At 32.2% G+C, this 26,661-nt stretch overlaps 3 protein-coding genes, 1 non-coding gene and 1 pseudogene across 6 annotated transcripts; 2 read left to right on the top strand and 3 right to left on the bottom strand.

Moving 5' to 3' along the window:
- Window positions 1–17: 17 nt before the first annotated feature.
- Window positions 18–99, bottom strand: TRNAS-AGA (transfer RNA serine (anticodon AGA)). The gene has a single exon. It is a non-coding gene; the product is annotated as a tRNA-Ser (tRNA).
- A 1,327-nt stretch (window positions 100–1,426) lies between these two features.
- Window positions 1,427–2,891, bottom strand: LOC137807523 (uncharacterized). 2 transcript variants are annotated; one of them, XM_068608207.2, is made up of 5 exons: window positions 2,753–2,891; window positions 2,520–2,640; window positions 2,319–2,422; window positions 1,819–1,950; window positions 1,427–1,688 (listed from the first exon to the last, which is right to left on the bottom strand). In XM_068608207.2, exons 1-5 carry the CDS (start codon window positions 2,753–2,755, stop codon window positions 1,662–1,664), a joined length of 387 nt encoding a protein of 128 aa, XP_068464308.1. In that variant the 5' UTR covers window positions 2,756–2,891; the 3' UTR covers window positions 1,427–1,661. The 2 variants fall into 2 exon arrangements, with proteins under 2 accessions (XP_068464308.1, XP_090156986.1); XM_090300860.1 differs by lacking the exon at window positions 2,753–2,891 and having other exon boundaries at window positions 2,520–2,646.
- Window positions 2,892–13,983: 11,092 nt separating this feature from the next.
- Window positions 13,984–17,676, top strand: LOC137807521 (ribosome biogenesis regulatory protein homolog). Its single transcript, XM_068608205.2, has 8 exons — window positions 13,984–14,303; window positions 14,421–14,571; window positions 14,851–14,902; window positions 15,028–15,156; window positions 15,838–15,955; window positions 16,874–17,057; window positions 17,177–17,290; window positions 17,381–17,676. Exons 1-8 carry the CDS (start codon window positions 14,194–14,196, stop codon window positions 17,522–17,524), a joined length of 1,002 nt encoding a protein of 333 aa, XP_068464306.1. The 5' UTR covers window positions 13,984–14,193; the 3' UTR covers window positions 17,525–17,676.
- A 398-nt stretch (window positions 17,677–18,074) lies between these two features.
- Window positions 18,075–20,014, top strand: LOC137807522 (adenine nucleotide transporter BT1, chloroplastic/mitochondrial-like; annotated as a pseudogene).
- A 3,322-nt stretch (window positions 20,015–23,336) lies between these two features.
- Window positions 23,337–26,415, bottom strand: LOC137807519 (DEAD-box ATP-dependent RNA helicase 52B). Of its 2 annotated transcripts, XM_068608204.2 has the most exons (7): window positions 25,705–26,360; window positions 25,493–25,576; window positions 25,142–25,384; window positions 24,854–25,021; window positions 24,651–24,764; window positions 23,740–24,286; window positions 23,337–23,654 (listed from the first exon to the last, which is right to left on the bottom strand). In XM_068608204.2, exons 1-7 carry the CDS (start codon window positions 26,284–26,286, stop codon window positions 23,539–23,541), a joined length of 1,854 nt encoding a protein of 617 aa, XP_068464305.1. In that variant the 5' UTR covers window positions 26,287–26,360; the 3' UTR covers window positions 23,337–23,538. The 2 variants fall into 2 exon arrangements, with proteins under 2 accessions (XP_068464305.1, XP_068464304.1); XM_068608203.2 differs by having other exon boundaries at window positions 23,337–24,286; window positions 25,705–26,415.
- Window positions 26,416–26,661: the final 246 nt, after the last annotated feature.

The following is a 26,661-nucleotide window of genomic DNA, read 5'->3' as shown; positions in this document are numbered from 1 at the left end:
GAAAAGAAAAACAAAAACGTGAGCGGCAGGATTCGAACCTGCGCGGGCAGAGCCCACATGATTTCTAGTCATACCCGATAACCACTCCGGCACGCCCACCAGATGTTTATTATTGTTGATTTATAGTAAAATATTTCATATTAATAAAAGTAATAAAGGAAATCAAGTGTCATTTATTAAATATTAATAAACGTTATATATATATATATATATATAAAGAATTCTTACTGTGTGATAATTTTTAGTTTATTTATCTAGTAAATAATTTGATATATGTCACAATAATAAAAGAGAAAAAACTAGATCAAATTACATCACATCATTTTTTATCAAATATTACACCATTTACTATATTTTGATTGAATAATACTTTTTAAGACTTATTAAATTAAAAAATCATATAAATTATATTTTTTAAAATATGTTCATATAATTTTTTATATCTTATTTATACAAATCAAAAATTAACATAATACATATTTTTAAAATATATTAAATTTAATTTTTAAAAAATCTAACAACAATTGAAGGAATAAGAATCAATTTTTAAATAGGGTTATTACATATAACATTTTATAAGAGTTACACAAATTATTTCATCTCTTCCCTCTATACCTATATATAAAAAATTTCTTTCTTTAATTGCTCTAATTTTTATATTAATATTTAATTTTATTATTGTATTATGGGCATTGCATCATTTTTTATTTTTTTCTAAAATATATTAAAACAGTTATTAAAATCAATTTTGAATATAAAACATTTTTTTTCTTTTTCACACTTTATCTCTTCTTCCTCAAATATCCTAAACCAATAACATAACTTTTGTATCTTTCGTACATATGGAAAACTACGGATACGACACTTTCACGCCTGGTTCCCACTAATATACATAATGTCAAATCTCTATTTTAAAAAATATCATACTATTTATACTGCTTAAATGATAAGGTATGAAACCAACCAATAGAGAACGGAAACAAAATAAAAATTAATATTCTATTGGAATTAGAATTGTACAAAATTCAAAACTATAATTTCAAAATACAAAGATATATGGTTTAGATTAAGTTAAGAGCAATGTCTCACGAGCCGCAATGGTGGAGTGAAATTAATCATGCAACAATTGACTACATAATCATCATATCGAAATATAAGTAAAAATCTATAACCACTTAAAGAATATAGGAAATCTCGTTGAATCATGTTATGTTCTAACATAAAACTTATTGACCAGCTTAATTTCTTCACAAATTGTGTAGAGTGTTGCGAGAGTGAGATAATGAGAAAAGAAACTCGCGGTGGACTATTTACTGTTTGACACATCACTTTTAGGTTTCTTTATTCAATCAAATATCAGATTATTTGTTATATGATCCAAATTAGGGAATCACTGAAATGAAGGATGAACTTGTAGCCATGCGGGTCTTAAAATTCTCTGATAAGAACCAATATAAAATTGCATTGTATCAATTTAAAACATTACTCGTACTCACTATCACAAAAATAACATTCGCAAATAACCTTTCACGGTATGAAGAAAATCAATTAGGTTAACACATAACGCCTATTGGGTAAACATAGCACAGCTCGTCCAATCAAAGCCTCAGAAGGAGTGATTGCCACTACTCAAGAAGCCCATCATACAGATTATGAATTTTTCATATTAAAAGCTTCTCAATAGCATCCTGCAAACCAAAAAATAAATAAGACTCTTCAATGATAAACTATATATATTTGTGTGTGGCTATAAATAATATAGCTGACATGGTAGCAACAGGGCAAATCAAGAAAGAAAAGCAAAGTGCCGAAGCATACCTTTAGTTGCTGAATTTGAGATTTCAATTGACTTCCTTCATTGGTGGTCACAGAACAAGCAATCACTGGCCTGGTCACCCCACAGGCACGCCCGAGTGCTTGTTTTGAGGGGACAAACACGTAGGGCACATTCTGAACAATTGAAATGAATAATTCATATGATTAATAAGATATGCAATGCTAATAAACAAAAATCAGAGTAACATCCAATTAAAACAAATCAGCACGAATGGTTAAAAAAACCTAGTATTTTTCAATCAGCGACACAGGCAAAACTATTCAAGTTTTACTATTACTAATATCATGACTATGCAGATCATTCATGGTGATGGATGTGGTTCCTTATCGATAATGGCTAAGCTAAATCAACTAGAAGTTCAGCATATGCTTAGCAGTAAATGAAAGATCTCAAAACAAGGTTGCCACACAATTACAGATGCAATTGTAAACAATAGCAAATAATAAATAACATGCTGCTACATAAGAGGAAAATAATATACCTTGTCCTCAGCAAGTAGAGGAAGATGGAGAAGAATCTCAAGGGGTTCAGTATCAGCAGCCATGACAACAAACTCAGAGATACCTCTGTTCAGGGTCTTGGTGGCTGCAAATCAAGTAGAACAAGTACATTATTCACTTATCATACACAGTGAGGAGTAAGAAAAGAAGTTAGCATTAAGCAAATGCAATTAGCTAGTTACCTTCATTAGCGCCTTTTTTGAGCTGCTTGTAGTTGGCAGCTTGCTGAACAAGATCTAGTATGGTTATTGCGAGCTGGGCATCAGCCAAAGGGTAGGCTTTGGGGTTCACTGTTTCTCCTGTCTGCATTTTGCATCCACACAAATACAACAAATGGAATTTAGCAATCGAACAAACAATTCAAACTGTGAATCTAATGAAAGAATAGCGAAAAAGAGGAAGAATAATATGGTACCATTGTTGAATGAACGGAGGCAGGAGAGGACTAGGGTTTTTGGTTGAAACAGAACGTGAATACACAACCGAACCGTTACGAGGAACATCAAACATTGGGCTTTTATCTCGATAGATGTCGTCCCCGCCTTATGCTCTTGCTGGACCTTCCTTTGACTTCAAGGCCCAAAAACATATCAGGCTTAATATATTTTTCTAATATTTGCTTATGATTTTTTTAATATTTTTTATCTATATTTGATTTCACAGTTTATGTTTTGTATTACGCAATGCAAATATATATATATATATATATATAAAATAATGATAGTAAATTGATCTCAAAAATTGAAAATTGATTATAAAATAATTTGTTTTTTATTTTTTAGATTTGTTCTTTTTCATTCGTCTGTTTATTTAAATTAAAAATTAAAAATTAAAAATCTAACAGATTATCACCCACTCATGAAGTCATACAAATTTATAAAATTGCGAGTGAGGCCTTAGGTTAACAGTTTGGAGGAGTTCCCTTTTCTTATTTATGAATATGACATCCATAAAAGTAAAACTAATTGTATTTTCTAAAACTTGTAACCTAAAGTTTGTCCCAACAATATCGTAATAAAAGTAATAAAAATTACTGATGCAAATAATTTATGTTTCTAATTAAAGATTAAGGTTTGATATTCACTACATGAATGTTGCGTATTGGGTGTCAAATATAGCTATTTTTAAATAAATCTTATAAGTTTCCGTGAATAAAAACAGAGAAAAGTACTAGAAATCACAATTATTGGCTTGAAGGTTAATTTGAAATTGGCCACCCTAGTCCCCATTTGTGGCATTGTAGCTCCATTCGCACTACAAATTCACAATTCAAGGTCATTTTGTTAAAAGGAGAGAGAATGAGTGGAGGCATAGAGAGATAAAAAAGTAAAATATTCATATATTCACTTAAGAGTAAACTGATACAGAGTTATAAAATATATAGGCAAAGATACACTTGGAGACTACCTGAACCTAAATTACTGCTTAACATCCCCTCGTAAACTTATGATGGGTTTTTTCAAAACCATAAGTTTAGGACGTGCTGAAGTAAAACTGGGACCAGAAATAGGCTTTGTAAACACATCAGCAAGTTGAAAACGAGCAGGTAGATGAATGAGAGAGACATGCTTCTGTTGTACATGGTCACGAACAAAGTGAATGTCTATTTCAAAATGCTTGGACCTCGAGTGCATGAAAAGGTTAGCTGAAAGTGGAACTGCTCCAAGGTTATCAGAGTAAATTTTGGGCATGATACAGGAAATATGGAGTTCAGATAATAAAGATTGAAGCCAAATAATATCAGCCAGGACAACAGCAATTCCGCGATACTCTGCTTCAGTGCTGCTTTGGGAAACAACTTTTTGTTTATGAGAAGACCATGAGACAAGATTAGAGCCAAAATACACGCAGCATCCTGTTGTAGACTTTCTGTCATCTATATCACTAGCCCAATCTGAGTCACAAAAGCCCTGGATTGTATTATTGGTGTTGTGTTTGATAAGAAGCCCATGATCTAATGTACCTTTGAGATACCGTAGGATCCGTTTAACTGCCTTCCAATGATGCTCTTGAGAACTGTGCATGAATTGAGAGACTTTATTCACAGAAAAGGTGAGTTTCGGACGAGTGATGAACACATATTGAAGAGCACCCACTGTGGATCTGAATAAAGAGGGATCAGAAAAGGTTGCAGAAGCATTTTGTGGAAGCTTTAAGTTGGTAATCATAGGTGTAGGTTGTGGATGAGACTCAAGCATTTGCGTTCGTTGAAGAAGACTTTGAACATAGTGACGCTGTGATAAAGGTAAAGATCCATCTTGGAGAGTGGAGACATCAATACCAAGGAAGTGATGTAGAGGGCCCAAGTCCTTTAGAGCAAAAACATAATTGAGAGTGGAAATAAGAGCAATAATATCAGTAGGTACAGATCCAGTAATAATGATATCATCTACATAAATGAGAACAAACAAAGAAGAAGAATGAGTAAACCTAACAAACAATGATGGATCACTAGTAGTGGAATTAAAGCCAAGACTTTGAAGAGTGATACTTATCTTTTTATACCATGAACGAGGTGCTTGTTTGAGACCGTAAATAGCTTTGTTAAGCTTACACACTAGTTGTGAATTGTTAGAGATAAAGCCTGGTGGTTGTTGCATGTAGACATCCTCATGCAGATCACCATTTAAAAAGGCATTATTGATGTCGATTTGATGAATGTTCCAATGAGCAGACACTGCATGAGCAAGCACCACTCTGATAGTAGTATGTTTGATTACATGACTAAAAGTCTTTGAATAATCAAAACCTTCAGTTTGACTATATCCCTTGGCCACAAGACGTGCTTTGTGTCGCTGAAACGTGCCATTTGCATTATACTTATTCTTGAAGATCCATTTACAGCCAACAATGTTTGCTCCTGATGGTAGAGGAGTCAAAGTCCAGGTTCTATTTTCAATCAGAGCACGGTATTCATCTTGCATGGCTTGATTCCATTGAGGAGATTGGAGTGCAGCTTTGAAATTTACAGGTTCAAAAGGCACAGATACAAGAGATGCAATATATATTTTGGCCTTGGAAATACCAGACTTAGCCCGAGTAGTCATAGGATGAACATTTTGATTAGATAAAGGAACCAAACAATCAGTAGTGGTGACAGCAGGTGACAATGTGTGATTGTGTAAAGGTGATGTGGGCAGAGTAATGGAATCAGAAATAGGAATGGAAGAGGGAGAGGAAGAGATCACAATTAAAACAGGAGGAGTAATTTGAGACATAGGGGCAACATCAGTGTTAAGTAAAAAACCATATTTTGAAATAGAATATGGAAAAATATCTTCATTAAAAACTACATGCCTAGAGATATATATTCTACCATCAGGTGAACGACAGATGTAGCCTTTATTACATTGACTATAGCCAAGAAATAAACAACAAGTAGACCTGAAATTTAATTTGTTAAGATTGTAGGGACGAAGGAGAGGATAACAGGCACAACCAAAACTTTTAAAAATAGTATAATCAGGTTTCTTGTGAAAAAGAAGTTCATGAGGAGTTTTACCCTGTATGACAGAAGATGGAAGAACATTGATAATCTGACTAGCAGTGAGAAAAACTTCACCCCAAAAATTCATAGGAAGAGAAGCCGCAGAGAGCATAGACAGGCCCATGTCAACTATATGACGATGCTTCCTTTCAGTAACACCATTTTGCTCGTGTGTATGTGGACAAGTGAAGCGGTGTTGTATACCAGATTCATTAATAAAAAGATTTAAAACAGTGAAATTCTTTTGCATTATCAGTCTGAATAGTTTTAATTGTAAGACTAGTTTGATTTTCAGCCAATAATTTGAAGGCAACAAGCGCTTGTGATTTAGAGTGTAGCAAATACAACCAAGTGAATTTGGAATAAGCATCTAAAAACGAAATAAAATATTTTTAACCATTTGTAGCATGCATAGAAGCAGGACCCATATATCAATGTATATCAATTGTAAAGGAAGAGTATAAACAGTTGTAGAAAAGGAAAAAGGAAGTTTGTGAGCTTTCCCTTGAACACACGCATCACAAAAACTAGATTTAGAAGTACAAGCAATATTACATTGATTTAAAACGTTCTTGACTACATTAAAATTGCAATGACCAAGTCTGTTGTGCCACAACTGAAGAGCAGGTTTTTTAGATTTAAAGGATGTGTAATTAGCAGAGTAAGAAGTGGATCTTAGAGCAGGAAAAATGTATAGACCATCTTTAATGATGCCTTGAAACAAAATTTGCTTGGTTACCTGATGTTTAACATAACAAGAATCAGAGTAGAACTCAAAGAAAACATTATTATCTTTGGCAAATTTGGAAACACTTAACAAGTTTTTATTGAGAGTAGGAACATGTAAAAGGTTTTGTAAAGAAAGAACAGTGTTAGTAACAGGAGAAACACACGATGCATAACCAATATGAGAGATAGACATATCTGCACCATTACCAAGTTTAACATTTGTAGAGCCTTGATATTCTTGATTATCAATAAACAAAGTTGAGTCATGTGTCATATGGTGAGAAGCCCCACTGTTCGGATACCATAGCAGGTCTTCGATAGTGGAAGGTGTGCCAAGAATCAAAGGTTCACCATCATCAAGAGATAGAGTAGAAAACTGGGATGTGTTGGCAATGACCTTGGAAGAAGATGACTTACCAGTCCAATGCCAACAATGAAGCGCATGATGACCAATTTTTGAACACAATTGACAGCGAACCCGATTAGGTTTCCAGGATCCAGAAGGAGAGGGGGTCCAAGAATCACGGTGAAAAGGGCGAGGTCCATTAGATCGAGAATACTCGCTTGAGGGTTTATGCGGAAAACGACCACCACGGGAGTATTGATTAAACAATGGACGAAATGATGGGTTTTGATGATACTGAGAATGAACAGAAGTAGCATTAGCTTGAAAAGAGAAGTGTGCAAGCTTATACCTCTGAAACTGTTCTTCTTGAGCAAGTAAGAGGGATTCAATATCATTGATTGAGTAAGGATTTGTGCGTGACGTAACAGCAACAATAAATGCATTGTATTCTTCTGGTAACCCTTCAAGAATACTTTCAATGTGATCTTCAGTAGTAATTGGGGAGTCGATTGCAACAAGCATGTTGACAGCCTTTCCAAGCCCACGACTTTTGTAAGAATCGGTGTAGTCATTGAAGCAAGAAGCCAGGTGATGATAAGCTGATCTTGTTGTTGATATTGAAGAACTTCCTCTGATGGGGGAGAAGGAGAAGATGAAGGGGACGAAGAAGGAACTTGATTTCCTTCAAGAAACTTCAAGAGTTTGAGACCACGTATAGTGGCAAGAACTTGATGACGCCAGAGAACAAAATTGTCTTCATCAAGTTTGAGGTTTATGGGAGTGGTGAATTGCTGAACAGAGGCCATCGGAGAAGAAGATGAAAGGAAAACAGAAGAGGAAGAAGAGGAGGTTGGGGATGAAGACATGTGTCAAAAAAATAGGCTCATGATTCCATGTTAATAGGAGAGAGAATGAGTGGAGGCATAGAGAGATAAAAGAGTAAAATATTCATACATTCACTTAAGAGTAAACTGATACAAAGTTATGAAATATATAGGCAAAGATACACTTGGAGACTAACTGAACCTAGATTACTGCTTAACACATTTCATCTCCATCTTTTTTGTTTTTGTTTTTGTTTTGTCAAGTCTTCAACTCCATTTTCGGTTTTGAAGATTGCTAACCTCAATGGGTGTTAAAGGAGTGTATTCTTGATTTTGGTGGTATGAGAAAGTATGAAAACACACTTGTTGTGTGAGCTTAAGGTAAAGATAATTTGGAGGAGTTGAAACGCATGATGTAAAACCTTCATAATTAGTGCAAATGTTAATTGTAATGAGTTGTCTTTGCTTTTTGACTCCTTCTAACGATATAATATTCTACATAATTGTCATTATTTTTTCAACTATTGTTGTGGTGCTTTAAGTACCAGGCTTGTATCGTGCAGCTAAAACACGACTTTAACTAATATATGTGAGTTTTTTTAGTGGACATTTATTGTTCATTGTTAGAGTTTTTTTATAGGGTGATTCTGAATTAGGATATGTCAAACCTGAATGGTTGCTCCTACAAATAATTGTATGTGATCATTTTATTTTTATTCAGATATGTAGTGTATTGTTGAATTGCATGCAAATGTATTATTTCGTTTTTATTCATATTACATGTCTTTATGCATTAGATCTTTGCTTCCTAACCATCCTATTCACCTTATGAAAAGCAACACCATCAAGTACAAATTGCTAGTATGACAATAGTTTTGTTATCTTCTTATTTATTTTTTCATTTATACATTACATTTTATGTTATTACTTTGAATTACAATGACAAACATGAGGTGAAATGCCAATTTTAAACCCAACTTCTTGTTCATATTAGACTATCTATTTTGGAATTATTATAACTAAAATTAAATTTCCATTCTACTTTGTTTTTATTTCAATTACAAGACATACATGTTATAATTCAAATTGGGTTTGTATTTCAATTACCCGACAACATGTTATAATTCAATTTTGATATTCATTTGAATTTGAAATTTGGTCTAAAACTTTAAATCAGTTGCAACTATTCTTAGTATAATTTATTGTTGTTGAATTTTTATTTATTTATTATACGCATTACATTCACTCAAATTGGATTTGGATTAATTGAAAATTGATTCAATTTTAATTTGATATTAATTTAGAAAAACATGTTCAATATCTTTATGTGCACACGTTACATTATATAATGATAAATATCATGTGCTATGCAAGTTTCAAATCTGATTTCTTGTTCATATTAGAGTGACTGCTTTGTAATTATTATTATAACTAAAATTAAATTTCCATTCTATTTTACTTTGGATTTCAATTACATGACCACATTATAATCCAATTTTAATATTATTTTCAATTTGAACTAAATATTTAAATTAGTTGCAACTATTCTTAGTATAATTTAGTGGTGTTGAAAATTTATTTCTTTAATACAATAAGTTACAAATATGACATTAGGATTCATTCCAAATTGATTCAATTTTAATTTGATATTAATTTAGAAAAATAAGTTCAAATTCCATTTCTAAATACATTCTAAATGGTATTATTTTTATTTTTAAACCTATATATTATGATTAACATTTTTATAATAATATGTATTTGCTAAAATGATACTAAAATAAGTGTAGATTAAATAATTTTTTAACCAGTACCATTTGTGATCGCCCAACCCACACTCTTAATTATTTTATTTAAACATTATGTCACTATAGTGTGGACTCAATCCATTCTCGTATTTAATTTATTTTAATCCGCGTGTATGTATCATAAATTAGGCTATTGTTTTTCTAAAATAATAAAATGAAATTTTGTATTTTATGACGGTCAGAGCGATACAAATCATCTAGCTTGTGTAGGCTTAACCCACTCAATTTGCGTAAGTTTCTAGGACCACTCAAATGTTTTAGCATACAGGATATTAGTTGTCATATGTTGTGCAACATTAGGCCAACCATAATACCGATCTTGCGTCGGATTTTAATTATTTGAGTATTTTTATCACCCACGCTATTTACTATTTTTATTGTATGTATGTAGTGTGTACATGTTTATCTCAACTCTATCTTCATAATCATTCCATTTTAAATATTAAAACACTCATAGTTATTAAGAAACCTAAAAAAAATACTAAGTATTTTCGTTTGTTCTTAGTTTCACAATCATTCTTTTTCTTTTCTTGCTACATGATTTTTTTATCCTCTCTTAATTGTTTGACTTGTTTAAAATTCACAAAAATTCACTTAGATCCACAATATTGATTACACATTTTTTTTTTCATTTTGTGGTTTCATTCAAATTATGTGTAACACTCCGGAAAATACATCTAACTATTACAATACAGGTTCTACTTATTTCTATACAAGCATAAAGTTTTTCAAAACATTCCTCATACATGATTAGGACATATAGAAATACAAATATATACAATATAAGTTTCATAATCAACGCCCTAAAACTCTTCTGATCCTCAGACACCTGTAAGATCATCTGCTCGTGTACGTAGTACAGTCATCGCAGTTCAAACACAACAAGAAAAGCAAGGGTAAGCTAGTGAAAATAGAATTTTATAATATACACAATTAAATCAAAAGAGAAAACCAAGTTACATGATCAATTTCTCAAATTATTCAATCTTCTTCAAATCTCAACAACAAAACAATCACATAGATCTCACATGGATCTACACATCCAGAATATTCAACAAACAACATCTTCCGGAAGACCCGTATTAAGTAAGTCCTACCAGAGACTAACACCTGATCCAAAGATTACCAGCGAATCCAACAGAAAGGATCAGGTTAAGTTCAATACAACCCAAGCCGTGCATCTCATATGTCACGGTGTGCATGAACTCCCCCATCAGCTTCTCACCACCTGATATCTTAGTCTATGTGACTTAGATCATCAGTGAAGCTCGGAGATCTCTGTTACCACATAGGCATCAATACTTAATACACAACAAACATCAGTCCATACATTATCCCAAATGTATGAATTCAATTCCATACCATTCCGTCATACAATATCATTCAAAAATTGATCCACAATATTCAAAAGTCTATTTGACATGAAAAAAATAACACTTTAATACTAAATCATCAAAATATAATATTTTTACAAATTTAAATAATATACAAACAAACAACCCAATATATAAACAAATAACATCCCTGTAAGAGAAATTCAATATTGGGACCACGTCCCTTCCGCATTCAGATCTTCTATCCTAGGGTGCTATTAAAAATTAAATTTAGCTTCCCTTACCTCAATTGCTTGCTTCCAAGCAACTTTTAGAATTTTATTCCCCACCGTTTGGATAAGCTTCAAGATTTACGGGCCTAATGCAAATTATCCAAACAGAACAAAATTTCAGTATATAATAGAATAAGTTGAGAGGATTAAACTTCTCAACTGACCCCACCAAAATTGATGACTAAATCCTAAGGAAAAACAGAGAACACAGGATATTTAGAGTAAAAATGAACTTACTCTGTTTGAAAATATGATCGGGTAGAAATGTTCCTTAACTCCTCTGCTACAGTGTGGTATGATCAGATTCTAAAATAGATGAAGATTGGGAGAGAAATTAAGAGAGAGGGAGAGAAGAGAATTGGAGAGAGAGAGAGAAAGTGGTTTGGAAGAATGAAGAAGAAAGTGATAGTGGGCACACTATTTATGCTTTTTATAAAAAAAGTGTCGTTACATTATGTATTGTATTTAAGAAAACAAAAATATCAATTTTAATGAATAAACCAATTTACAAGATACAAATTATATCATTTATACTATTTTTAAATATTTTTTATTTATTGCTTATTTTTATATGAGAATTTTAACCCTAATGAAAAGTGTTCAGTCACGTAAATCTTTAGTTTATTGATAATAAAAAACTTATTATGTCTGCTTTGACCCTTAGTTTTATTTTATTTTCACCTAAAATGTTTTATTCTCTTTCAACTGTTTACCAAGTTTACTCGTGTCTCCAAGGTATTTTCTACTCAGCACAACCTCAATTACACATTTTTTTTTCTTTATATGATTTTGTTCAAGCTATGTATTGCATTTTAAGAAATGCAATATTTGATTTCATCGAATAAAATATATTTAATTATTTTTACTCTTTTCTAGTATGATTTCACTTTTATCTAATTGTTATTTGGTATTGTGATTTAATATTTACGCACTTATATTTATTTTTTAAATATTTAACATTAAATAAAAGAAAATAAACATCATTTTAATATTAAATATTTGATTATATTGTGTTTACTTTGTTGTAATTTTTTTATAAAAAATATTTAATTAACATTTAGGAAAATAAGAAATCGAGTATCTGTGTAAATATGAATATACTCATTAGATAATGTGAATGAGACAAAAAAAAATTATAATTATGAAAACGCGATAAGACTTTAATAAACTTTTACTTAAAAAATAGAATAAGATAATAAACTTCCTCTAAATTTATTATATATATATATATATATATATATATACTTTTTGAAAGCTCTAATTTTTTAAAATTAAATTTCAAAATAACAAAACAATCAATTATTCTACATATAATTCGTTATCCTAATATTTTTAATTCTTAAAATATGCCTTAAAAATAATAAGTAATCAATTATCTTTGAGTCATATTTTATTATCACAAATAATATAATAAATCATTTTAAAATGTTTATGATAATCAATTACTTATAATAATTAATTTATTATATTTTAATGCAATATTATATATTTTGCTTCAAAATATAATTGCTTCAAGTTCTAAAGTAATAGATTGTTAAATAGATTCTTTCAAGAAATCATTGTTGATTGAAGATTACACTTTATAATCTTGCTATACTTCTTTTTATATTCTTTATCTTTTTAAGTTTCAACCATATCAAATGGGATATCATTCAAACTTTTTTCGTTATTGGATTTATTGTAAAACTTAGGTTTGGTGTAGTTGTATGTTAGGTTTCTACACTTGTTTTTTTAATAGATTTTCAATTATTATTCATTCTTGTATTTGTTGTATATCACATGTGAAGTATGCATGTAATTTTTTTTTATGAATAGCGAAATAATTCAATTAAAGTTGTTTTAATTCAAACTAGATACAAAGGTAGAATTGAACGACTATAAAAGCTATTGATGTTATATTTTTAACTACTTATAGTTATTATTCTTTATATTTATTGATTATTAAAGGTATTAAATTTATTTCCTAAAACTGTTGTTTAAGTCATTCAAGAGAGTTTTTTAAGTAAATTTGTTAAAGAAAAAAGTTTTTATACCATTCACTCCGTCGACAATGCACAGCCTTATTATTTTTACAGAATATATTTTAGAATTTAATTCATTTGCTTTTTGTCTAACGCAATAAGTGATTAAAAAAAACTCGTCTGATTTATATGTCAAATTAATGAAATACCCTTTTAGAATATGATGTTTTTTTTTTCATTATAAACTATTAATATTTTTTTAATGTTTACTAGTTTATTTAATATAATATGTTTATAAAAGTAATCTTAATTTAGAAAGAAATATATTTATTTTCTTTTATAATATCAGAGAAAATACAGGAAGTTTATTCACTTGTCATTTATTTATATTTTACTTTTTTTCTTTAGATATTATTTATTATAATTATATATATATATAATATGTGATGTATTACATTAAAAAAAAATTATTTATGATTTAAATATGATTAAATTTTTGAATTTTGAGTCAGTATATCTATCGATTTAGTGTTCAGACTAGTTTTACAAGCATTGGGAAAAACTGATTAACAGAAATCTGTAAACAGAAAATAAGAAAAGCTTTAAAATGATTCAATTTTATAATTTTAAAAACTTAAAATAAGGAAGTTTTGAAAGAGTTTAAAAGAATAATTTTCATTAAATATTTTTGTCTATTTTTAAAACAAATAAACATTTTTAAAAAGGAAGAAACAACTCCCCATAAATTTTTTAATTAGTGCTGTTGTGAATTATTTTGTATCAGAAAATGAAAAATATACTTTATTAAAAAAAATTAAAAAAAAATAGACTAAAAAGAAAGAAGAATTATATGTGTAATATTTGTGTTTGATTTGTGTAATAACTATTAGTATTTTGGTTGATAGTATTGGAATTATTATTATTGATAATTTTGTTAGAGTTTGGTCAAAAGCACCAAAACCCTCTTTTTGTCTTTGGTTTTCTCTATTTTCTTCATTCTCACAGCTGTAACACAACATATCACAAACCCTTAAACCCTTACCCGCCTGCGACGCCGCCGAGGTTTGATATTGGTTTCATTTGTTGGAATCGAAGGTGATGGAGATGGAGATTGAGGGTGAGAAACTGCACAGCTTCGATGTGGACCTCGGCCACCTCATGGCTTTCGACTCCAATCACACCTTCCCCTCTCAACCACCTCTTTCCAGGTGCCTTATTCTTCTTCGTCTCCTTCTTCTTCCTCTTCTTCTTCTTCTCTTCGTCTTTAGGGTTATTTTGCTATTTTCTTTTTTGACACTGTCCTTGCTTACGTTAATTGAACACAGGACGGACCTCGTCAAGCAATGCTTACTGAAAGGCACTCACTTGGTTCAAGCTATCGCAGATGCTCTGTTCACCTTACCATCAACCGAAGATATAGATGGCCCCCTGGTCAACTTGCCTCCACCACTAACTAAATTGCCAAGAGAAAAACATGTAATCCCACACTCCAATCTTTATTCTTCTTTTTAATTCAAAGGTTATATGATCTAGTACTTGTTACATTTTACTTTAATGCTCATAAGCCCTAGTTCTTATTCATACTGTATAGTAACTTTCCAAGGGCTAAATAAAAGCCGCTTCTTCCATACATGTGTCTGCTTTCGAATTAGCTGTGCAATTGTATTGATTCTATCGTTGGTTCTTTGATTCTAGTGTTTTTATATGTCTAATCAGTCAAATCACTGGCTCATCAATTTTCTGTGATGCTTTCAGCTGCCAAAGCCTATGCCTCCTACTAAATGGGAAGTTTTTGCCAAAAAGAAAGGTTTGTCTATTCATGCTGCCCATGTGACCCTCAAATAATCTCAATGCTGTTCATGTAGTCTGTGTTAGGCTTAGTGCTCTCAAATTTTTACTAGTTGAACTAATGAATTTTATCCTGTGTCGCAGGCATACAGAATCGGAAGAAAGACAAGATTGTGTACGACGAACAATCTGGAACCTGGAAACGCAGATATGGGTATGATCGTGCAAATGATGAAGATGCTGTACCTATCATTGAGGCAAAAGAAACGGATGGTAAAGGATCGAACATCCCTTTTCCTCATTAACTGCTACCGTGTTGCTTTAATGGTCATGAATATGGTGTAGACTGTAGACATTCTACTTTACGTTATCACTTTTGGGCACCAACAGAACCACTACAATGTGTTCGAACATGATAAAATACTAACATAGGATGATTCATGGCAGACCTGCATAAGGTTTGTGTACTCAAAACTGTTCTATTGAGAAAAAATCTGAATCAGACCACCACTGACCCTTTAGAAGATCCAGATTGTACATTAGAAACATTTAGATATGTCAGGGCATACTCAATGCTTAATCAAAACATATGGTTGGCATTGTGGGTTACCAGAGCTTTAAACTAAATATTTATTTAATGGAATACCCGTCAGTTAAGACTTCAAAATTTGAGGATTTTACTTTCCTTACCATACTTTGGCACATTGTTATTTTTGGTTACGAAAATGTTTTTTGCATCTGATAATCTGGAAGTTAGATAATATGCCTATATTTCAAATCATATGTGATGTTTATTTAGACTGCAGATGTTTAATGCTATTATTCTGTTGACTTTAACATTTTTATCTTTTCATGAATATAAACTTGTAATTCACATTTTACTGGGATTTTTTTCGTACATTGATCAGAGCTATATGTATGTCATATCAATAATGATATTGTAACATTTTGCAGATCCAAAAGAGGATCCTTTTGCCAAGAGAAAAGAAAATAAGAGGAAAAGAATTGAAAAGCAAGATAAAAATCGACTACAGAACTTGAAAGAAGCTGCTAAATTTGGTGCCTTACCAAGGTTTGTAACACAACGTTTTCCAATTAACGTTGAAGATTTTGTTCGTAGCATGGGAATTCTGTTTGTTACTGTTCATTATAGTATACATCATTGGCTTATAGTTGTGTGCATAATTTATTTCATGGATCATGGACCTTGGCCTTTTATTTAGCCATTTGATTTGAGTCAATATATCTCACCTTCGACAGTTGGGCCATTGCCTACTTTCTTTTCTCATTCACAAAGTCTTTACTGAAGTTTCTTATGCTAACCTTAACAAAATTCAAATGATATATGCAGTTTATTTTTATACTACTGTCTTGGATCAACTAGTTATATGTTTCTTTACTTGTTAGGAATTTGCATTGGGAGGTGGTTTACTCCTTCCTTTTACTTATAAGCACCTGTGCCTAATAAGAACCTCCTTTGTACCTTTATTTCAATAAGCACCAGTTGCTTAATTTTTTAAGTGGGACCATGTCAGTTTTTATTTTAAAAAAATGTAAAACTTAAATAATTTGTACTTTTCATTTTCTTAACTGTGTTGAATATTTCTATTGATAAAATGAGATTATTAGTTGGACCCATTTAAATTCTGTCTGTGGTACTCTAGAGAGTGTGGGTGCTTAAATAGAAAAAGGTAAAGCTAGATAACATGTCCTAGTGGACCCAAAAGATGATGTCCTTAAATGCTCCAATGCCCGAATTACTTTTACTTGTGGTATATGATGTTCTTAATGGTGGCATCTCTCAACTTCATATGTCTGAATTTCAAGGCATGTGGTAATTTCCCCAGCTTTAGAATTGAGTAATATAGAGGCAACTGTCCTGCCTAAAAATGTGTCAACTTTTGACTAGATTGTTGTAGAGTTTTGACCTGGTGTTTCATGTTTTCTTTAATATATATCTTTAATGAAATCTGAACAAATTATTATGCAGCCATGTTCAGTTGGCAGCTACAGCTTTGCCTATAACAGGAACTCAGGCAGCACCAAAGAAAGTTACAAAGGATGAACTAGGCAATGTAGCAGGAATTGCAGCAACTGCAACAGCCAGTGGTGGGAAATTTGACAAGAAATTGCCTGGTGAAAAGCCTGCAAAACATAAAGGAAAATATCGGAAGGTTGTGCACTGTACACTCTGAGATAACTGTTTCTCTTATCCATGTAAATTTTTATATATAGAAGCACCCATTGTTAACTAAATTGACTTATTAACTTTGGTTGTTTTGTTTTCATCTAGTTCCTGCCAGTGGTTGAAGGATCAGGGATAGGATCACTGGAGAGGGAGCAAACTGAAAAAATATTGAACAAGATCATCTCCAAGAATTCTCATAACATACTGAATGTTGAAAAGGTAAAGTAGAGTCTTTCAGTGAAATGGATTTCAAATTTGCCCAATTTTATTAACTTTTTTCTGGTCAAAATCTTACTCTCTGAATTCTAGGCCGTCACAATGCACAATGTGAAGAAAGAGAAGAAGCGAAGGAACGAGAAAGGGAGGGCTTCATCAGCTGACAAGAAATTGAAAACTGAGAAAAAGCCTTTTAAAAAGGGAAATTTCAAGAAAGGCAAGGCGAATGGGAAATAGTTTATTAGATTACATTAAAACAAGTTTTGTAGAGTTCTTGGAAACTTTGTTTACTGGTTTCAAGTTTTGTAGACTAATTTCATCTATCAGTAGCCATCCTCTTTATTTACCATCTATATAAAATTAGAATTAGATCTTTTAATTGACAAAAAGCTTTTAATTTATCAAATGAACGACTAGATACATTGCCCGCGGCAGACACATTCATTCCGTACCTTTTCTGTTTAGAAATTCACGAGCAAGAGTCCCCAAACCCTTCTATATCTTCATTGCCGATGCAGAGATAGATACAGAATTTATAGCTTCTGTTAGACAAAATTCACCACACAACGAAAATTCTTGACTTCACCTTTATTCGATATCTTGTGTGGCTTGTTCTTCGTTGTTCTTGTTGAATTGAATTATTCGTTCTCAACTGACTTGGTGTATCATGTTTTAAATTCGCATATTCTTGCATGCCCATTTATTCTTAATAATCTCTTTCCTTATAAAACTTTTAAAGCTTCATTTTAAACAGAGAAGCAGTTCCGAATATTGAAATTTAGGATTCATGGGTAGAGGTAGAGGTAGGTTGCAAGTGCAAGGTGTTGAATTTGGTAACGAAATTCAAACAATATGTAGTTCCGAAATCAAGTTTGAATGGGACTCCTCTTGCGGGTAAAGTTTGTCCCACTAGTTTCTTTGCAAGCGTTGGTCAAGCAGGATTTGGTAGTGGGATTTCACCAAATCCTCCTGCTGCCAGTACTAGAGACAGTGGCACCAAACCATCCTTAGTCTATTCTTCCTCGAAATATGTTTTAATGCCTGAAGCTGGTCTTCGAAGCACGGGTTCTCAAGGATTATTGAGTGGCGAGGCAGTTGAAGGTGATGAGGAAGGCCATGGTATGAAGAGTGAAAAAAAGATGAAGGGGTTTAAATTGAAATTTAAGATTGGGAATCCATCATTGAGGAGGTTGATGAGTGGGGCAATTGCTGGTGTAGTGTCAAGAACAGCCGTGGCATCATTGGAGACCATAAGGACCCATTTGATGGTTGGGAGCTGTGGACACACTTCACTTCAAGTGTTTCAATCTATTATGGAGACCGATGGATGGAAGGGCCTGTTCAGAGGCAATTTTGTGAACATCATCCGAGTTGCGCCTAGCAAGGCCATTGAGTGAGTAGACACGATGTTTTTTAATACTTTACATCATCATAGATGTAGTAAATTTTTGGATATTTGATGTCACTAACTTCTTTATCTCACATTTCCATTATTTGGAACGACTTGATTCATTGCTTTCTTATTCATGGAAGATCAAATTAGGGCCTAATTAGCTGGAAGATGACTAGGGAATGACATGGACCATTATGGTGTAACAGAGGCACTCATACACAAGATGACATAACTTCTACTTCTGAAATAATGAGAGTTCCCGTAGAACCTGTTGCTTCGGAATTGTCCTTTTCCTTATCCTCAAATATTTGATTAATATGCATATTTAGCTGAGAGATTTGTCTTTTGCATATTATTCATCACTTTTGTACTTCGATGTTGGCTAACTGACAGATCAATACAACTTGCAAAAGTAGGAGTCCATCAGTACATTTTGTAATCTAAATTCATTACACACATAATGGCATCTTGTGGAAAATGCAGTTATTTGCGTATGACACTGTCAAAAAGCAACTATCTCCTAAATCTGGTGAACAGCCAAAGATCCCAATTCCTGCCTCATCAATTGCAGGTGCTGTTGCTGGTGTTAGCTCTACCCTATGTACATACCCTCTTGAACTACTCAAAACTCGTCTTACTGTCCAGGTATGCACTCACAGAGCTCTCTGATGACCTTGCTCTCATTTATGGTCCAAGTGATGTAAATTTATGCCAATTAATACTCCAAAAATTGTAGAGAGGGGTGTACAAGAACTTAGTCGATGCATTTGTGAGAATTATTCGAGAGGAAGGTCCTGCAGAACTGTACAGGGCCTCACTCCTAGTCTAATTGGTGTGATCCCTTATGCTGCAACAAACTATTTAGCTTATGACACACTTAGAAAAGCCTACAAGAAAGGTTTCAGTAAGGAGGACATAGGGAATGTGATGACTCTTGTAATTGGATCAGCTGTGCTGGTGCATTCTCAAGCACTGCAACATTTCCACTTGAGGTGGTTCGTAAGCATATGCAAGCAGGGGCTTTAAATGGAAAACAGCATGATAACATGCTTCATCCCTATATTTATTATAAAGTGGTCTTTAAACCTACTTATATACAATCAAGGTTTTAGTCCATACAATACTTGAAAAGGAAGGACCTGCGGATCTTTATTGAGGTTTGGGACCAAGCTGCTTAAAATTGGTTCCTGCTGCTGGCATTTCTTTCATGTGCTACGAAGCTTGCAAGAGGATACTTGTTGCAAATGAACAACATTAAAACAAGATTTTGGAATTGGAAAATAATTTGTTTTGCAGATTTTGCTTTTGCCTGCATATTACTTTCACCATTTCAACCAGGGTGTTTCTTTAAAGCTGTGTTGATTTTCTTCTTAGGAAAAAAGTTGTATTCATTACATACATTTACACTGACTCGTCTCTACATCAGGAACCAAATTCTCAATTCATTTTTAATTGTTACACTTGGAGGGTTACACTACCCGGTCTTGTTATTCACTTTATTAATTTTTATACTTCTTTTTTTTATTAAATAATCATTCAACCATTAAATTGAAGTCTTTTATTCAAATCATTGAAATTAAAAACTGATTAATACTTTTGTTACATTATTTTACTTTAATAGATAATTATTTAAAATATAAAGTTTATTGACGCATAATATATGAGTTTTGTAAAATTTATGAAATTAAAAACTGAATAATACCTTTGTTACATTATTTTATTTTAATTGATGATAAATTATTTAAAATATAAATTATATTGACGCATAATATATAAATTTTGTAAAACTTATGAAATTAAAAACTGATTAATAACTTTGTTACATTATTTTATTTTAATTGATAATAAATTATTTTAAAATATAAAGTTTACTGACGTATAATATATAAATTTTGTAAAATTTTATGTGTATGTTTTTGAAAAATAACATTAAATTATTCAAAGGATAGATCGGTTATTTTAATTGATAATTTTTTTCCTTGTGTGTGGATCCTTTTATGACATTCATCATACAGTTAAATATTTTTCTTTTTCTACAACTAAAGGAAAATAAGTAATATATATATATATATATTAAGCCTCATATATAATTAAAACTAATTTTTTACATTATAACAAATAGATAATTAATAATTTTTTTAGAAGTAGTTACTCGGCTAGCAACGGAAATAATTTAATAGAATGAAAATAATAGGTATTAAAACATTTTTTTTAATATTCAATTCAATTTCATTTTTAATACAAGGATATTTTATTTATTTTATAAACATCAATTAATTTTTTCTTCTATAACATCAATAAAATTATTCTTAAACTATTCAACTTTTCACTTATTTATTTTTACTTTTCATTTTTTTTCTTCATTTTTCATTTTCTTTCTTTTCTTTTTCACTACCACCCCAATCCAAACAACCAAGTCTGCTTTGCAATTTAATTTGTAAATTATTTAAAAAATAAATAAATTTTAAACTATTAAAGAATAATATTTGTAGTTGATTTGCTAATATGTTCATAGAATTAAGAAAAAAAATATGCATAGATATTATTGTAAATTATTTGATAATTTTATTAATCATTTAAAAAGTTATAAGAAAACCAGTTTCATTTATTTTGATTTTCTTAAAGAAGAGAATTAAAATTAAATTTCATAGAAATATTTTGATGTAAATGATATATTCAGTTAAAAATTAATTTTTTTAAGAAAACAGTTCACTGTTTTAATTTGGATTATTTTGTGTATACATAAAAATAATTAATATTTTTATTCACTGCCTATTTAAGCAAATTTTAAAATATGCAATTTACTTTGGAATTTTTCTTACAATAAAACAAATTTAATTTTTCCTAAATTAATTTGGTATTATTTACTTCCATTTTTCTTAAATCGATCTGGTGTTAAAAGAAATATGAACAAAATAAACAAAAGTCCTATTAAAAATATTAAATTACATTGAATTTTAGTTATTTTTAAAATTATTGAATATTATCAATATTTGTAAATATTGTCATTGTCAAAAGAAAATATTCGAAAACTAATATTTTTACTTCAACGAGATAACCTATGTTGCAAGAATGTATTATAACTACGTGAGCTGTTTTGAAATTTTTCTATCACTAACATTTTTAATTAATATTTTTTTATAATTTAGAAAGTTAGAAAAATACTATAAAAATTAATGTATTATATGAAAAATGATTCAAATATAAATTGTCTAATGCCTACAAAATATAGGCACAGAGGATTAATATATATCCAAAAAATTATAGAAGAAATAAAATAAATGTATAAAAGATAAAGAGAATCAAATATAAGTTACAAGATTAAACAGTACAAAATATTTTTTTAAATAGTAAAAAGATATAAAACTACTAAGTTAAACTTCTAATTAATCATACATACTTTCAAAGGATGCAAAGTTAATGATAAAATATAATGAAATATAATATGAAAGCTTTTATTTTAAAAAAAATTGTTTGCCTGTAATAATATTTATTATAAATTAAATTTTCGCAATAACATTTATTACAACCAATTTAAATACACGTTAGGAGCCATTTTCAAGTAATTATTATAAAAATATATAAATTATTTATTGCGAATTATATATTTAAAAATATAACATAAAAAAATTGTAAAGTCTAATTGGAATCCACCTAAGCGGTAATATGTAGCACAGACACTCACACGGACACTGGTACGACACGGACATGGATACGGAGATACGTAAAATCTCTAAAATGTAGGACACGAATCTATATATTATATAATTATGATTTATATAAATTGACAATAAAAATTTATGTTCACAAGTATGTTCCAGATTATTTTTTGGAGTAAAAAGATGTTTTTCATGACTGATTCACAAGGATTTGCTTCTTATTTTTATAATCACAATAACAATTTATACAATAAAGTTTGCATTTTAAAAAAATAATGTATTTTTCTTTTTTGAAATTGTGTTAGAACTGTACTAGAATTGTCAGAAATCTAACATACTTTTTAAATTGGACACTTCACATATACGTGTCCTACAGATGTCATACGAGCACGTCATTTAAGAGGAATGTCCAGAGTTTCATAGGTAAGGCAGTAGTTTTGTTTTGTAGCATGATTTAAGTGCTTTAAGCAATGATCAATAAATTATTAATATTTTTTTATATTAGGAGACATCAGATATTAACTGAAGATCCACAGTACACTAGTAATATTTTCTTAGATTTCATGGCCTATATCAAAATATTGTAATTATTGTCAATTACCCCAATAAAGATTATTTGGTTTTTAATACTCCAAGTTTGTACAAATATAAAAAGTTTAAAAGGGAAGTAAAAGTCATTCCAATATTTTTTATATTGAATTTTAAATAATATATAGCTTGAATAGAAAGAAGACAATGACATTATTATTTTTAAATTAAAGAGCACTAGTAGTTTACAAAGAAACATTAGTTTCATCTTTGCAATTTAAACCTTCCCTCTACAAAGACTAGCATTTAGACAAGCGAAACTATTAACTTCAAAATGTTATCGACCTTTTCTAATTATCCAGATCATTTAAAAGTATATAATGCAAAATATTGAATTAAATTAAGAACACTATCATTAAATAATAAGGATTTTACTGATAAATTATATATAGTAACAAAGGGAAACAAATTATAGAAAAGTCTGTGAACATTAATGATTGAATAAGTCCATAAGTAAAACATTATATCCAAATCATCTATTCTATTATGAGTAGAGGGTGCACAAAAAGTGTGGCATAATTTGGAACCAGGAATGTTTGCTACCTAATATCAATGTAGTATGTAGATTATAATGTCAACCCTCTAACGCCAAAAAAACATGCTGCTACCAACTATACAAGTCTAGTCCCATCCAGTGGGAACAATAGCTTCATAACCGCTAGGCCCATCTTCACCAACCTTCCCATCTCCACACAATTCACCAGATTTGACATCAGTTTGATCATTACTGCAGTTTATACTCAAACTGTCAAAAGAGGTTTCTATAAGGGAGTTTTGCATGTCGTACGAGGTATCAATGTATGAGGTTGTACCTACAGACTCTACACCATGATCAGCATTGCCATGAGAACCGTAGCAGTTGTAGCTCTGGACCTCAGGTTCAGTGGGATTTCGAAAATCACGACCGCCATAGCTACCACTGTCGTACCTCTGCACCTCAGGTTCAGTGGGATTTCGAAAGTCACGACCTCCATAGCTACAACTGCCGTAACGCTGTAATCCACCGCCATAGCTACCACCGCTGTAACGCTGTGATCCATAACCACGGCTACCTGAAGAGGAACCCTCTGCAAACTGGATGAGCCAAGAAGGAACTTCTTGGTTTGCCTCCTGCAAGATTCCAACAAGAGCCTTTGCCATTGGACTGTTCTTGTCGCTGAAGAAAGCAGTGGCTAAACCAGATTTGCCTGCACGGCCTGTTCGTCCAATTCTATGTACATAGTCATCTATGTCTCTAGGCAAGTCAAAGTTTATGACATGAGCCACATGCGGGATATCCAATCCCCTCGAAGCAACGTCAGTTGCAACCAAAATAGGAGTATTTCCAGATTTAAAAGATCTTAAAGCCCGTTCCCTTTCCTAAACAGCGAAACAATAATCATTCAATGAATATGTCACATAGAAAAACATAGAATAAAATTGATTCTCAAGAGCGGAAAACCGTAAAAAACAGAGCAAATTACACCAATATCCCTGAAAATGTTGAGACTACACATGACCTCTCAACTTTTTTTAAAAAGTAAAAGGATGTTATGCGGCAGGTGAACAAACTGAGTGTTAATGAAGTGAATTAGGTATTAAGGGCCAAAAAAAGCTTAAGGCATTGGAGATTAGTGTAATTTATTGCAATAAAACCAAAAGTAATTGCGAAATGGGAAAAAAAGGACAGACCTCAAGAACCAAAGAATAAAATAGAATAAAAATAGAAGGCAGAATAGCTAACCAATTGAACTTTGTCTCCGTGTATAGCAATAGCGGGAAAGCCACTTTTCAATAACCAGTTTTCCAAAGCATCTGCTCCTCTTTTTGTTTCAACAAATACAAGAGTTAAAGCATGCTGCGTTGCAGAAAAATAGATAATTAAACCCATTACCCAACAAACAGCACTTGCAAACCAATTGTCAAACGGGCATACACACTTCTTACCCTCCCATTGGTCCCATGCACCTTTTGGCGACGAAGATGATCAACAAGTTTGTCTCTTTTGTCTGTATCATGTACAAGCTCAATCTTCTGCACAATCAATTCAGTACTAGACCCAACTCTCCCAACAGACAGGAATATGTAGTCCATCAAAAAGTCCGATGCTAGCTTCTGCGTCATCAATGAAATACTACATCAAGAGGCAGTAATAAAATATTACAATGAAGCATGAAAAACGCACCACTAAGAACATAAAAAAAAAATATTAAAGCAACCCAATACTTTCCATACCTGTATATCATTAGGGAAGGTTGCACTAAACAACAATGTCTGCCTAATACCTGGCGGTGGCATGTGCATTTCCTCCACAATCTTGCGTATTTGACGCTCAAAACCCATGTCCAGCATACGATCAGCTTCGTCTAGAGCAAGATACTTTATCCTCGCCAATGAAACCCTTTCTCTCTCGATAATATCCACCAAACGCCCAGGAGTGGCAACCAATATGTCAACTCCCTTCTCCAAAAGGCGCAGCTTTTGCCATTTGAAAACAATGAAATGAAGAATCAATAACTAAATCTTCATTTAAAGAGACACAAGACACCAACTTTGTAAAAGGGTATATGCATGTCAAAAACACACCTGCTGAATGATAGGAGACCCTCCATAGGCAACAACAACCTTCACTCCAGTTTGAAATGCAAATTTGTTCGCCTCGTCGCGTATCTAACAAAAAATTTATTTAAAACATACAATAAAATAAAAATAGAATAGTTGAGCAGTTTTTATTATTCATTCATTTTTAAAATAACAAAACCTAATAACATGGACTCCGTATAGCAAAATAAAGAAACCTGGCAAGACAACTCCCTCGTAGGAGACAAAATAAGTGCAGTGGGGTATGCAACAGCAGCACCACGAGACACAGGCGAAAACCCAGGAGAGGAACGACCCTTCAAAATCCCAGATATGATGGGAAAGCAAAACGCCGCCGTTTTCCCCGACCCTGTCTGTGCACACGCCATGAGGTCACGGCCAGCGGTAGCTATGGGAATCGCGTGACGCTGAACGGGCGTGGGTTTCACGTACTTGCATCGCTTGATGTTCTTCTTCAACCCTTCGTCCAAGTCCGTATCGTCGAAGACGTTCACCGGCGGAGGCACGTTATTCCCACTCGCCTCGACCGGAACCGACTCGTACGCGTCGAAGTTGATAGCCTCGCCGTTTTCTGGTTCTTCCGTGGGGAAGCTGGAGTTCGGTTGATAAGGCTCCCGGGGGCGAGAGAATCCTCGACCACCGGAGGCACCACGGGCACCGCCGCGCGGCCAAGCTCCAGCACGGGGAAATCCGTGGTGAGCGGGATCGTCGGAGGAAGGTGGAATGTAGTTAGAGTGGCGATGCGGAGGTACATAAGGGGAAGCAAAAGACCATGGCATGGTGAATGGTTGTTTATGTGGCGAAAAAAGGAGTGAAGTGAGGAAGAAGAGGAGTTTTGGGAGGTAATAATAATGATAATAATATTGAAAGAGTTTAAATGGGTGTTTATATAGCAGAGTGGCTCTGAAAACGACGGGTGAAGTGCAGAGGAGAAAGACATTGAAGGGAATGGAGAGAGGAAGAAAGAGGTGTGGGGTCCAGTTGGGTGACGTGGGAGGGAGGCATCGTGCAGAATCCTGGGTCACGTGAAATATCTTTTTGGTAGTGGGACCAGGTGGCCAGGTGTCGAAAGGGGATTTGAGGAAAAGCTGGTAGAAAATGAGGGTGGGTATTTGCAGGGTCTGAACATGAAATAAATGTTTGCGTGGTGGGGA

This window comes from Phaseolus vulgaris, chromosome 3 (assembly GCF_051622355.1).
Source record: "Phaseolus vulgaris cultivar YP4 chromosome 3, ASM5162235v1, whole genome shotgun sequence".
Taxonomy (NCBI): Eukaryota; Viridiplantae; Streptophyta; class Magnoliopsida; order Fabales; family Fabaceae; genus Phaseolus; species Phaseolus vulgaris.
The sequence above is the reverse complement of the archived record's forward strand: the minus strand, read 5'-3'. Positions and strand labels throughout refer to the sequence as shown.

Coding starts and splice junctions, on each gene's coding strand:
- LOC137807523 (XM_090300860.1), bottom strand. CDS start 2,646: ATGCAGACAGGAGAAACAGTGAACCCCAAAGCCTACCCTTTGGCTGAT. Junction 2,423..2,519: donor CAAAAAAGGCGCTAATGAAG/GTAACTAGCTAA, acceptor CTTGATTTGCAG/CCACCAAGACCCTGAACAGA. Junction 1,951..2,318: donor CTCTACTTGCTGAGGACAAG/GTATATTATTTT, acceptor TCAATTGTTCAG/AATGTGCCCTACGTGTTTGT.
- LOC137807521 (XM_068608205.2), top strand. CDS start 14,194: ATGGAGATGGAGATTGAGGGTGAGAAACTGCACAGCTTCGATGTGGAC. Junction 15,956..16,873: donor AAATTTGGTGCCTTACCAAG/GTTTGTAACACA, acceptor ATTATTATGCAG/CCATGTTCAGTTGGCAGCTA. Junction 17,291..17,380: donor ACATACTGAATGTTGAAAAG/GTAAAGTAGAGT, acceptor TCTGAATTCTAG/GCCGTCACAATGCACAATGT.
- LOC137807519 (XM_068608203.2), bottom strand. CDS start 26,286: ATGCCATGGTCTTTTGCTTCCCCTTATGTACCTCCGCATCGCCACTCT. Junction 24,765..24,853: donor TGCATGGGACCAATGGGAGG/GTAAGAAGTGTG, acceptor TCTGCAACGCAG/CATGCTTTAACTCTTGTATT. Junction 24,287..24,650: donor ACGGAGACAAAGTTCAATTG/GTTAGCTATTCT, acceptor TTCGCTGTTTAG/GAAAGGGAACGGGCTTTAAG.